This window comes from Haliotis asinina, chromosome 3, assembly GCF_037392515.1.
Source record: "Haliotis asinina isolate JCU_RB_2024 chromosome 3, JCU_Hal_asi_v2, whole genome shotgun sequence".
Lineage (NCBI taxonomy): Eukaryota > Metazoa > Mollusca > Gastropoda > Lepetellida > Haliotidae > Haliotis > Haliotis asinina.
The window spans coordinates 74,322,254-74,336,365 of NC_090282.1; the positions used below are offsets into that span (position 1 = coordinate 74,322,254).

Sequence of the window (14,112 nt, forward strand, 5' to 3'; positions counted from 1 at the left end):
TATATGTACAAGCATAACGTATAGAAGACTGGGATGTCGTGATGTTGAGTGGGTGTGCCAGATTGACTTATTACTGAGACTGTTTGACATCACGCTTGATGACGGATGAAATCCTGAAGTTATGTAGTTTTATGACGCTTCCAACTGTAGTTGAACCCAAGAGTGTGGACACGGTGCAGACAAAAAGACAGGGCGGTCTGGGATTTAAACCCGCGAAGATAGGCATACCTAAGGGAGGTAACTGCACAGCGAGTCTCTCAAGAGCAAGCTGGGTGAAGTGAGGAAGTTGAGAAGGCTGGATGTGGAGTTGGTAAGGAGATTGACAGGACAGTATATGGAGAGGGTGAGAAGATTGAGAAGACTGGATGTGGATTGGGTGAGGACATCGAGAAGATTAGATGTGGGATGAGTGAGGGGGTTGAAAGGACTGAGTGTGGAGTGGTGAGGAGATTGAGAGGATTGGATATGGAGAGGGTGAGGATATTTAGAAGACTGGATGTGGAGTGAGTGAAGACACTGAGAAGACTGGATGCAGTGTTAGTGAGGTGATTGTGAGGATTGATATGGAGAGGGTGATTGAGAGGGCTAGATTCCGAGTGAGTGAGGACATTGAGAAGACTAGATGTATGGTCAGTTAGACTTGAGTGATCGGTATGAGAAACTATAAAATCGGAAAACATGGTGAGTACGGGAGACTGTAAAGTCGGGAAGCATGGTGGGTATGGGGAACTATGAAATCGGGAAGAGTGGTGGGTATGGGGACTATGAAATCGGGAAGAGTGGTAGGTATGGGGACTATGAAATCAGGAAGGGTCTTGGGTATGGGGGACTATGAAATCAGGAAGGATGGTGGGTATGGGGGACTATGAAATCGGGAAGTGTGGTAGGTATGGGGACTATGAAATCAGGAAAGGTCTTGGGTATGGGGGACTATGAAATCAGGAAGGATGGTGGGTATGGGGACTATGAAATCGGGAAGTGTGGTAGGTATGGGGACTATGAAATCAGGAAAGGTCTTGGGTATGGGGGACTATGAAATCAGGAAGGATGGTGGGTATGGGGGACTATGAAATCGGGAAGTGTGGTAGGTATGGGGACTATGAAATCAGAAAAGGTCTTGGGTATGGGGGACTATGAAATCAGGAAGGATGGTGGGTATGGGGACTATGAAATCGGGAAGGGCGGTGGGTATGGGGGACTATGAAATCGAAAGGTATGGTGGGTATGGGGGACTGTAAAGTCGGGAAGCATGGTGGGTATGGTGGACTGTAAAGTCGGAAAGCGTTGTGGGCATGTAAGATTAGGAAAGCGTGGTTTGGATGGGAAAGAGGGCGTGACCCAAGTTCATTTGTTGTGAGGTCCTCATTCCCATGACACATATGATATCGTCCGTAAAACCAGTATCAATAACTGATAGCAATTCCATACCTTTCCCCTTTCATCCACCATCCAGACAAACTCGATTATGTTCTTTCGTTGCTTGGGAATGTCTGTCGAACAATACGCACGCATTCAATGGCAATGTCGATGTAACAGTATTCAGTGCTGAAATACTATAAATTCACATCGTCTTTCGCTACATTATGAGTTAATCATCATAATGAGACGCAATTATACACATTTAAGCGTCCTCTTACTTCTGAACATTCCATTAACAATCATTCATGTATGCAAGGGGGAAAACATCCTTATTTGTAACTGTTCTCATTATTTGATATTCATAAGTTATTTATTGTATTATCCGCAAAACATATCCAGCAATCCTAATGTCATTCCCACTGCAAAGCAAAACAACAATCAGAGCTGAGATGATGGCATAAATATGTCTGCGCTCTCAAGCCGAGGATATAATTACACAAAAACACTTTCCAAATGCGTTGGCGAAATGTTCCGAATGATATTTCCAGCTAAGCGAAATTCTTTGCAATGGATAGATGATCGGCGTGGTACAAATATCGTGATCGGATGACAAGGAGAGATCAAGGCATGTGGTCGCTTCATTTATGGTGAGTGTGTCTTTACTTTCCCTGATTTTGATTAAATATCGATTGGAAATCATATGGTACGAAAGTAATTATAGACATTACTTATTTCATTATCGGTAAGTGCATTATGTCTTTCATGACTGAAGTCAGATTCTGGTCGACATTCTGGGTGCTTTAATCAAACGCTTCGAACATCACAGACCAGTGTCTTCTCCAGAGCTTGAACGACGACATGTTAAAAAACAAACATTGATTGAAAGATTACTGTTTTAGAAACATGTAAAAACACTTCTATTGAGTACGTGTTCTTCAAAACTGAAGAAAAGTGTCAAAGTAGTTTTTGAAAAATACGTTTCTCGCGTACAATGTCTGAAACGCGATTAATGACTTAAGTGCATAAGTGAAAAATGCATTACTGTCGATTAGTTGGATGGCTGCTTGTACAAGCAAAGGATGGGCTGTAATGATTTCACACAAAATCGCTTAATTTAGTTTCCGCTTTATCACACTATACTTAAACATTGGTCATCTCATCATCATTAGCGTAATCCTTGTCATCATCATCATCATCATCATCATCATCATCACCTCCCTTGTCTTCTTCCAGATGGACAACGACAGCAACCTGTTCAGCACCTACTACGACGACTACCTTGGTATCAGCTTATTTAACCAGGTCAGTGGCTAATGACTTACTGGGTAGTGAGTGAGTGAGTTTGGTTTTACGCGACTTTTAGCAATATTCTAACAATATCACAGCGGCTCGGAAATGGGCTTCACACAGTGTACCCATGTAGGGAATCGAATCTGGGTCTCCGGCATGATGGGCGAACACTGTAACAAATAGGCCACCCAATCACCGCACTTGCTGGATAGCGTTCTTGAGTCGGTAAACCAGGTCGATAAATAAACTCGATATACGACAGTTTGCATATCGCTAAATGTTTAGAATATAATTATTACGTTTCCAAAAGTTTTGAGTCCTTAACTAATTATTAAAACAAACATGGCCAAAATCTGTTTGTACCACAAAATATACTCTATATATGAGTAGAGGAGATATCTGAAACAACGACATTATGTTCTAAATTGTCAATACCATACATGTGTGTTAGGAAGAAGAATTTTATTGTGCGAGCAAAACTCGTTCTCTAATAATCTGTATTAGTTATCCTTTGTACTTTTTGATAAGGTCACATCCGCCATTATATGTAAAGGCCCTCCAACTAATAATTCAGTCATTCCAATTAGTAGCTGTAATTAAGGAATATCTACCTCATTTTGTCATCAATTTGTTCGGTATGCCGATAAGTCGGGTCAAGTATGTACTGCCAGATGCGACAGTTGTTCATTACTGAGTCATGCTAATTACAAACGAAGTTAGATATATTTTCAGTCAATTATTTCTGTACATAACAAATCTGTAGTGATTGTGTCTGTGGTTCTTTACAGCGGAGATTAAAAGACGTTTGGAATTTTTATCGAGAAAGATAAACGAGTGAATGAATTTAGTTTGACGCCGCACTCAGAAATATTCCAGCTATATGGCGGCGGTCTGTACGTTTTCGGATCTGGACCAGACAATCCAGTGATCAACAACGTGAACATCGATCTACGTAAATGAGATACGATGACAATCAGCGAGTCTGACCACCCGACCCCGTTAGTCGTCTCTGACGACAAGCATAGATTACTGAGGATCAATTATAACCCGGATTTTCACAGGTGAAGATTAACGAGTCGTTTGATTGTGGATTGTGATAGCACATTTATAACAACATTTCCCTCCATGTGAATCTCGTTGCTACTGCACCGAACACGGCTACTACACCCGACATGTTGATGCATACCCACATGACTGCTACTACGAAACATGTAGGAATATAATGCACATTTCGTTTACTTCCGTAACGAACCCATGAAGATACAGAATTGGTTTTCAGCACCCCATGCTTGTTAAAGAAGAATTCTAGCCCGGATCTTCATGGTTTCGTCACGTAAATAAACGCGAGGTTCAGTATGTTAAGTCTGGCACGTTTCGGACCTGAAATGCTATCCAAAGCAGAAGTATGGTTGAGATGTCTTGGGAAGACAACAGTGTGAAAACCCACCTACGTTGGTAATTGTCACCGTGAAGACAAAGTTAAACTGATGCCAGATGTCGTCGTTTACCCTTCGCTGATGTAATAAATAGTGAAAAAAGCCCCTACTCCCATATAAAATGTTGGTTTAATTTGAAACTCAATTTATAACAATTCATACATAGTGCACCAAGCATTGTCCTGTGACATGCGGGGGCGGTAGATAGCCTGTTGCTGACAGCGTTCGCTCCTCACGTCAAACTTCCAGGTTCGAATCCCCACGTGGGTACACCGTTTGAAGCCAATTCCTGCTGTTCCCCGCTGGTATATTGCTAAAAACAGCGCAAAAACACCATCACCCTATGACGTAAGAGAACCAAAAATCGAAACGAGACAAAGCAATCTTCACCGGATCAATTCTCAAGTATTCAGTGTGAAGGAGGGAGCAATCATTAAACGTTTCTGCTCATTTCGCATGTTTCTCACAGTTAAGGAGATATCTGTGTTTACAACGCATTTTACAGCCGTGGAAAAACTTAAGATTTTTTGTTAATATTCAAAATGCTTTATGAACATCGATTTCTGTTTCTCCAGGCATTTTCTTGTCAAAATTCAATGCCACTATACAAAGTCGCTTTTCGTGCGGAGGACGTTCCTGCAGCATATATCGGATACAACGTATTTAGCACTAAAACAGTCCACTCATGTCCAAATTAATACCACCGTGAAGGTCCCGAGGTGGAATAGGCCTTCAGCAACTCATGCTTGTCATAAACGGCGACAATGCTTGTCGTAAGAGGCGACTAACGGGATCGGGTGGTCAGACTCGCTGATTTGGTTGGCACATGTCATCGGTTCCTAATTACGCAGATCGATGCTCATGTTGTTGATCACTGAATTGTCTGGTCCAGATCCGAAAACTCACAGACCGCCGCCATATAGCTGGAATGTTGCGCAAAACTAAACTCACTCACTCCCAAATTAATACAAAATAAGTGCAATGATACATGGCGCAGTAGTGTAAAGGTCGGAGGGTAGCTTTGAATCAAATTCCATTCATTTGGACACTGGTTCATTTAATAACAGATTTAATAATGCAGTTTCACATGTGTATTACGGTGCGGCGCGACCACATCGGAAAATGCCATAGGTATGAGTTTCCTTCATATCGACGTTGCTTGTATATTATTCAGTGTCAATAATCGTCATTCATTTGTAATCTTGGGATTCAAAGTTTTGAGTCGCTCCCTCAGAGACCATTCTCAACGGAAGCTTGGTTGTTGTTTTATGCCATTTACAACACTATTCTACCAATATCGTGCTCTGTATATAATGGTCTTTGACCAACATAGGGATACGGTAATCAACAATCAACCCAGCCTGGTCCAATGTATTTGCATGGTTGGAGAAGTAATAGAGTTCTGAAGAGCTATAATATAATCCTTCTCGAAGTCCTGTAGGCCTCTAGTAATAGGAGCCTGCAATAACGTTTAGTTATTTGTTGCTTAAAGCCGCGCTCAGCGTTATATGAGGGTGGTCTGTAAATAATCGCATATGAATCGGACAGTCTGTTGAATCACATCATGATCATCGGTCAATGCAACTGGGATAAGATGATATGAGCCTGACCTTCCGATCCTGGGTTGCTGAAGACCAGTCGAAACCTGGATGTTAACGGGTCCCTGCAATGTGTTGTCGTGCTAAATGGCACTATGTTTGTTCATGCTGTCGACCATTCGGGTGTAGTCATATTGCTTAATACTGCAGAATGTTGTGTATATTGTATGTTTGGAGAATTGAATTATATCCGTCAGATTGGTGTAGGTTACGACATTGAACGACCTTCACTCACTTAACTACTACTCATTTCAGAGCATAATTGACAACGACACGTCCTACTACGACGATGTTGATTTTCTCGACGGGGACCAGCCAATCGAAACCACACTTCACATAGTTCTGGCGTTTCTCATCACAATCATCAACCTCCTCATTATCTGCGTCATCGTCAGTGACAAATCGCTGCGATCATCACCCAAATACATCCATGTTCTCAACTTGACCGTTGCTGACCTCATCTATTCAGTAGCGGTGCTCCCTCTGTTGGCAGAGTTCAACATTAGAAACAAATGGATTCATTTCTGTGAACTGAGACTGTTTGCCGAACTGTACGACTCAAGCTTCCACCCAGCGTTCACCTGGTTAGCACTAAGCATGCTGAATATTGTCATATTGTTCACAGTTTGCACAACCCTGTTTGACAAGCGTCATAAACGGCCATACATCGCATTGGCGTTGACGGTCCTTCCATGGGCGATGGCGTGTTTAGGGTTTATCCCTTTATACCACGTTATAATAGAGCCCCTCGTTATAAGAGGCCATCCCTGTATGTACACAATATCCCCAGAACGCCACGTAGCTCTCCTTCTGCTTACCTATCCATTGATGTGTCTGTTTTTAGTGATGACATCATTTCTGACAACAGTGCTTGTCTTATACAGAAGAAATATTTCAATTTGTGGCTCAGTATGCAGTAAATCGTTTCCGTCAAGGGGGGATAACCGCGTACCGCGCGGTGACCCGGAAGATGAAAGGCGAGAGTTCATGTTTGACGTGTTGCTAGTCAGTATATTAACTGTGCTCCTCAGTTTTCCAGTCTTTACCTTGCAGATGTATTTTAAGATAAAGAACGGGGAAAACAATTGTTCTAACGATGAGGAATGTGATATGTATATACTAGGGAGCCGAACTGTGCACTTCCTTCGTGTTTCACGGAGCGCTCTCATTCCCGTTCTATGGTTTCTTGGCAAAGACTTTCGTCATGGCTTTCGACAGCTTATGAAATGCGGCGAAACTAAAGAAATTAAAGAGGACTTCCCATTGTCAGTTGCCAAGCTTACATGGGCGTGATGCAGAGTTGTGCCACTTGGTCAATATCTTCCAATTTGCTTACGTTGCTATCTCCGGTGCTCGTCGTTTGGCACCATTTGTCCGGCTCTTCAAAGATAACCTCGTGGCACTTTACCGTTATGCCCTGTATATGAATATGTCTTATGTGTAAGGAAAAAGAGTCGAGCCTAATCGATCAGTTCATTTGATTTTGAGTTTGTCGCCAATATTGCAAATAAACGTTTTCACAAATGTTATTTGTTGGGATGTTTCCTTCAAAATGATTCTTAGTTCGTTTGGATCTTTGAGTTAGGGGAAGTGGGGTAGTCATGTTAAAGATACGTGGGTACAATGTCTGAAGCCCATTTCTGGTATCCCTCGCTGTGATATTGCTAAACGCGGCGTAAGTGGACCCCTATTTCACAATCTTTTCTATAGCAGTCCTCAGACGTTCGGATCCGTTCCGTGTGGTTAGATAAATAATGTTAGGAGAGTCAAGTCTAAAGCACCAGGTCCTAGAATTTCGGAAGGTCTCTTAGTGATAAGGTAGTCGTAATTGCCATTCATTAACATTAAGGTACGACTGTCTTAGCGCTGAGAGAGCTTCGGAACTCTAGACCCTGAATATTGAGTAAAATAAGTGAGATAGTTCAATGTAAATACGTTAACAATTAGTAATATGGATGAACGCCTCTTACAGCAAGATTTCTGCAATTTCACGGCGGTGGATACCAGAAATGGGCTCCATTTACTGTGCCAATGTATGTTCAACAAGATGAGCGGTCGCTTTAACCATTAGGCAGCCAACATCCCCAACAAAGAACCATGTCAGCGGAGGAACGTGTATGTGAATCCAGGATCACTGGTTTCTGCTACATGTAAGGTACGCAACTCATCGTGAACAACTGACTATAAGGTCAGCGGAAAGACTTACCAGAAAGTGAAATCCAGCTGCCTTACATAACATTCGTGGAATCAGGTGATGGGCAATTGTGTTCGCGAAGATAAAAATAACCTAATTTTCGGAGACAGTTAAGCTCACTTTTGCAGATCACTCTCCGAATATTTAATTCGAGATGAAAGAATCAGATTATTAAATTGGTGTGGGAACTGAAAGTTATTATAATAGAGGTCTAATTACATTTAGGATCCGATAGTCTTAATATGTGGCCTGTGACCACTGGTATAAATGCAAAAATATTGCAAATTACAACTAACATCATACACTCGCAGTGCAAATGGTGCATGAACCTTCACTTTTCTGTTTTATATATTATGCCGAAAGTTGCTTAATTCTGATTGGTCAAAATCAGGTATCCAAGATTTCCTGGATCTACCCAGAAAGATATACTGAACAGCAAAAGAAACTCAACTCTGGATTTTTGTCAGATTTTTAAATAGAAGACCGAGACATAAACGGTAATTTTTATGAGATTTCATTTTTCCAAACCTCCGTTTCCTTTGCTGTCAGTGTATAGGAAACCCTTACCACATAAGCCAGTATATGCATTACAGAGTTGTATACATTTGTTACCCGGACAACATTTCAAACGAACGTGACGAACGAACGTTTTAACCACTAATCTACCCCACGGCCCCAACAGTGAAGGGGAATGGACATTCTGACTGGTGGTGGTGTGTGTCTTGGTGGGGGTGATTCCTAGGGGAGGTGGGAGAATCAGTTTTAATCCACTGAGCGTTGATTTCAAGCAATAGTTAGGTCCAACCAGTGTAAATGCAGGGCTGATTGTGGAGATGTCTGAAATCACAGTGGGTGTATCACATCTGCGTGACAGTAGGTTAAATTTAATTTTAGACCGGATGGTAAGCAATTTCTTGTTCAGAATTGGAACTGAAAAGTGCAACGTTCACTTCATATATACTACGTGCATGTACGCTTATGTACATGTATGTATGCACACACACACACTCACACACACAAACACACACAAAGTTGCTTAATTCTGATTGGTCAAAATCAGGTATCCAAGATTTCCTGGATCTACCCAGAAAGATATACTGAACAGCAAAAGAAACTCAACTCTGGATTTTTGTCAGATTTTTAAATAGAAGACCGAGACATAAACGGTAATTTTTATGAGATTTCATTTTTCCAAACCTCCGTTTCCTTTGCTGTCAGTGTATAGGAAACCCTTACCACATAAGCCAGTATATGCATTACAGAGTTGTATACATTTGTTACCCGGACAACATTTCAAACATGAAGGAATTTGTTTCAGAAAACACTCGACTGCAAGTGCAAACACTAACAGATACAAACATTCTCTAGCTTACTGTGACCACATAGCCATCTGCCACTTTCAGCCTTGTGCCGTCTGTGTATTCTGAGGCGGTATTCTGCCATACGTGGTGATTCTGCCATGCGTGGTGATTCTGCCATACGTGGTGATTCTGCCATACGGGGTGATTCTGCCATACGTGGTGATTCTGCCATACTTGGTGATTCTGCCATACGTGGTGATTCTCTCATACGTGGTGATTCTGCCATACGTGGTGATTCTGCCATGAGTGGTGATTCTGCCGTACGTGGTGATTCTCCCATACGTGGTGATTCTGCCATACGTGGTGATTCTCCCATACGTGGTGATGCTGCCATACGGGGTGATGCTGCCATACGTGGTGAACACGTATGGAGGCATAGGCAGTGCAATCAGTAAGTTTGGATTTACGCCGCTTTCAGCAATATTCCAGCAATATCACGTCATGGGGCACCAGAAATGAGGTTCAAGCGTTGTACCCACGTGGGGCATCAAACTCGTGACGAACGAACGTTTTAACCACTAATCTACCCCACGGCCCCAACAGTGAAGGGGAATGGACATTCTGACTGGTGGTGGTGTGTGTCTTGGTGGGGGTGATTCCTAGGGGAGGTGGGAGAATCAGTTTTAATCCACTGAGCGTTGATTTCAAGCAATAGTTAGGTCCAACCAGTGTAAATGCAGGGCTGATTGTGGAGATGTCTGAAATCACAGTGGGTGTATCACATCTGCGTGACAGTAGGTTAAATTTAATTTTAGACCGGATGGTAAGCAATTTCTTGTTCAGAATTGGAACTGAAAAGTGCAACGTTCACTTCATATATACTACGTGCATGTACGCTTATGTACATGTATGTATGCACACACACAAACACACACACACACACATATATATATACAGATACACACACATACATACATACATACACACACACACATACACACACATACATACATACATACACACACACACATACATACATACATACATACATACATACATACATACACACATACACACATACACACATACATACTTACATACATACATACTTACATACATACATACATACATACATACATACATACATACATACATACATACATACATACATACATACATACATACATACATATACGCTGATACGCTTTTCTACATGTATATACGCTTATCCACGTCTTCTTTCAATTATTTCATAATTGGTAACTTCAGCTAAGTCATCGTACAGGAAACAATAATTTGACACGTCCGAAGTTAATTACTCCATATTACCCAATAATGAGACATAAAGTGTATGAGTGTTTCACATGAAACTATACTTGACCCATCCCATTTGGCTCGTTGGATAATGTCAAACAGGTTATTATGTGCGGTACTTTTCCAGTTGCACTGTGCTCAGGGCAGTCCAAGCACCACCACGCAACGGAGAAGGTCGGTTTAGCATTTCTCTTATTCAAGGTAAAGAAACAGCGAATTCAAGGTAAGTAAACAGCCGAAGTCTTTATTTATTTTGGACATGATTAGTAACTGTAACACCAAGGCGTATAAGTTTAGTATGATTTCACGGGGTGCTGCAGGCCATTGACTATCAGACTTCCATTACCCAACCATAATCTGAGCGAAACCGCCATCATTGGATCCTGGTGTGCCTCAAGGACGCAACCTTGCACAATGAATTGTGGCATCTGCCTTAACGATCTGTGTGTGTGTGTGTGTGTGAGTGCGTGTGTGAGAGAGAGAGAGCAAGAGAGAGAGACAGAGAGAGAGAGAGAGAGAGGAAGTTCCAACCAGTCCTTCTCTCGGTTGTTAATCTCGTACAGTTAAATATGTCCTGCGTTTTAGGGGAACAGACACTTAGCACATGAATAACGACATTGACACCTCTGCTAGTCTTCGCCTAATATTTTCTTAAAATAGATGGTTTGTGCGCATGTCCGACGAGCAAACCCTTTCTCACTCTTTTGACGCACGTCTCTTCACTGTTTCAGCTGTTAGGAGTCTTTTCCTATACCACACTCGAAAACCATTTTGTCTCCTTTTCAGATGGGAGATCATGATCATCTGGAACCTCAGGTAATTTGTACTCTTTTTTATCCACTGTGATATGGCACCACATGAAACACCTTACTACAGTGGCAGTGGGTAGACATAAAATTGGGATTGCTTTTGGCAGACATTTTCTCCTCTCGGGCTGAGAGGCTTGAAAGGTAGGTCTGTGTTTGAAGATGATCATTTGGCGGATGTTTGTATATAAATGAAGTTGTTTCAGTAAATACTGAATTTGAACATACCTGTCCCTAAGCCAGTCCATTGATCCATTAGCTTGGCTGCTCATTTGTTTCAGTACTACCGACAAAAATACATTATTAACTACTCGCATTTATCTGAATTCCGCAAAAGAAAAGGGCGAAATACAGCATCTACCGTTAAAATCTGGCTGCAGTTTGTCTTGAAGCAAAGTATGTGGTGTGCTTCTTGTAGATGTACATTTGACAGTCCAGTTACAGCTATGTTGTCAAGATTTACTTTCCTGTCGTCCATTTGTCTGAGGTACTGGCAAAAATTGCCCAGGTAGTCACCGATGAGAATGCTTAAGGACGCTGGACAGGCCGGCTAAAACACCTCATATGTTCCCCATAGAGCGTTTGGGGGATGTTCCCGGATAGAGATCCAACGCTCGCCTTGGGGTAACTCTTTAGGCCGAATGGTCAGTACTGAGAGCAAGCATATATCAAGCCATCAAGATGATATCAAGATGAGTTAGTGAGTGAGTTAAAATGCCGCACTCAGCAAAATATGGCGTCGATCTGTAAATTGGAATACGATGTCATGAGCCTGAACACCGATCCTGTCGTCTCTTACAAGCACGGGCTACGTCACTGAACATCAGCTCTAACCCGGATCAGTATGGGTCTTGCGTTAAGTGACTGAGTTTAGTTCCACGCTGCACTCAGCAATATTCAAGCTATATGGCGGCGGTCTGTACATAATCGAGTCTGGGCCAGACAATCCAGTGATCAACAGCACGAGCAATCAATCTACGCCGGCGAGCCTGACCACACGACACCAATATTCGCCTTTTATGACAAGCATTGGTTACTGAAGATCAGTTCTAACCCAGATCTTCACGAATCTATCAAGATTATGTACATATATCACCTAACATGACAGAAATCAAGATCATATTGATTTACACGTTCCTGGTTCATCTTACATTCATTTAACTTCATTACACCCTCATTTAATTTGCTTCTCTAATCCTATACGGTAGTATATATAACTGTCATATTTATGAGTGAGTGAGTGAGTCTAGTTTGACGCCGCACCCAGCAATATTCCAGCTATATGGCGGAGGACTGTAAATAATCGAGTCTGGACCAGACAATCATGTCATCAACAAAATGAGCATCGATCTGCGCAGTTGGGAACCGATGTCAACCACGTCTGACCACCCGATCCCGTTAGTCGTCTCTTACACGCAAAATCGCCTGCCATGCTTATGAGCCACTAAACCTCTATTACATTCGTAGGAACAGAAGGAGTATGCGATGTCCAGCGCCGGGACCGCGGTACAGATGGTACAAGTGTGGTTGATGGTAGGTGTCATGGTGCTTGCCGTGCTGAGATACTGGACCAGGGCGTGAACCCAGGGTAAGTAATGGTCATCGGTGATATTAGCTCGCTCCTCACACGGACGAGTTGCAAGAATACTGAACAATAGAAGAGTGAGTGAACGAGTTGAGTTTTACGCCGCACTCAGCAATATTCCAGCTATATGGCGGCGGTCTGTAAATAATTGAGTCTGGACAAGACAATCCAGTGATCAACAGCATGAGCATCGATCTGCGCAACTGGGAACCGATGACATGATGTGTCAACCAAGTCAGCGAGCCTGACCACCCGATCCCGTTAGTCGCCTCTTACGACAAGCATAGTTTATGGCAAGCATGGGCTGCTAAAGGCCTATTCTACCCGGGACCTTCACGGGTCAACAATAAAAGGAACGCAACTCTGGCTTTTTGGTGTATTTTTTTAAAAAAGACACACACGTGAACGCTTTTTCTCATGGGATTTGTTGGGAGGGGGGAAGGGGGGTTTATGGTTTTATGTTGTTTTCGTTCTTGGTTTTGTTTCTGGCAATCACCTGTACTTATCTTTGTCTTTAGATTTCATGTAACCGTTCATTTTTCATGCCAGAGATATCGGTCAGAAACTTTGCTAAACGCGACGTAAAACTATACTCACTTTTACACTCTACCTGTTTCAACCTCCCGATTCAGTTTCCAGCTTTCTTATAATACTTTAAGGATTTGGTTAAAAATTATTTTCCATGGTGCATAAGTTTCAAATTGCTATATTTAATAGAACTGGACAGTGGACCTAAATTTTATTTTTTTTGTGTTTTTTCTGTTTTTGTTACAGTACCACAGACTCAACGAAAACTGAAGTCCGACATCAGCCTCTTCGGAGTCTAGTTTTAATTGATCATCACGCTCCTGAAATATATCATAAAAAACCTAAATGAATTATGCTAGTTATTTTCTTTATTGTTTCCAAAGGTTGCTTAATATAGTCTATCTGTGGCCACACGGCACAGTTTTAAAGCAAGAACTCGTGAAGAGCTGTGCTAGGTTATTGGCCTTCAGTAACCCATGCTTGTTGTTAAAGGCGACTAACTGGTTCGGGTGGTCAGGCTCGCTGACTTGGTTGACACATGTCATCGACTCCTAAGAGCGCAGATCGATGATCATGGTGTTGATCACTGGATTGTCTGATCCAGACTCGATTATTTACAGACCGCCGCCATATAGCTGGAATATTGCTGAGTGCGACTTAGAACTAAACTCAGTCACTTAACGCAAGACCCATACTGATCC

General features: G+C 42.1%; 2 protein-coding genes and 1 long non-coding RNA gene across 3 annotated transcripts; 2 read left to right on the forward strand and 1 right to left on the reverse strand.

Annotated features, from left to right (window-relative positions):
* The first annotated feature begins 1,925 nt into the window (after positions 1-1,925).
* On the forward strand, positions 1,926-7,207 carry LOC137277076 (orexin receptor type 2-like). Its single transcript, XM_067808738.1, has 3 exons — positions 1,926-2,006; positions 2,593-2,661; positions 5,939-7,207. The coding sequence occupies exons 1-3, from the start codon at positions 2,004-2,006 to the stop codon at positions 6,974-6,976; spliced, it is 1,110 nt and encodes a 369-aa protein (XP_067664839.1). The 5' UTR covers positions 1,926-2,003; the 3' UTR covers positions 6,977-7,207.
* Positions 7,208-9,276: 2,069 nt separating this feature from the next.
* Positions 9,277-9,615, reverse strand: LOC137279032 (uncharacterized). Its single transcript, XM_067811516.1, has one exon. The coding sequence runs from the start codon at positions 9,613-9,615 to the stop codon at positions 9,277-9,279; it is 339 nt and encodes a 112-aa protein (XP_067667617.1).
* A 1,006-nt stretch (positions 9,616-10,621) lies between these two features.
* LOC137278444 (uncharacterized) lies at positions 10,622-13,761 on the forward strand. Its single transcript, XR_010956658.1, has 4 exons — positions 10,622-10,715; positions 11,279-11,308; positions 12,766-12,886; positions 13,658-13,761. It is a non-coding gene; the product is annotated as an uncharacterized lncRNA (long non-coding RNA).
* Positions 13,762-14,112: the final 351 nt, after the last annotated feature.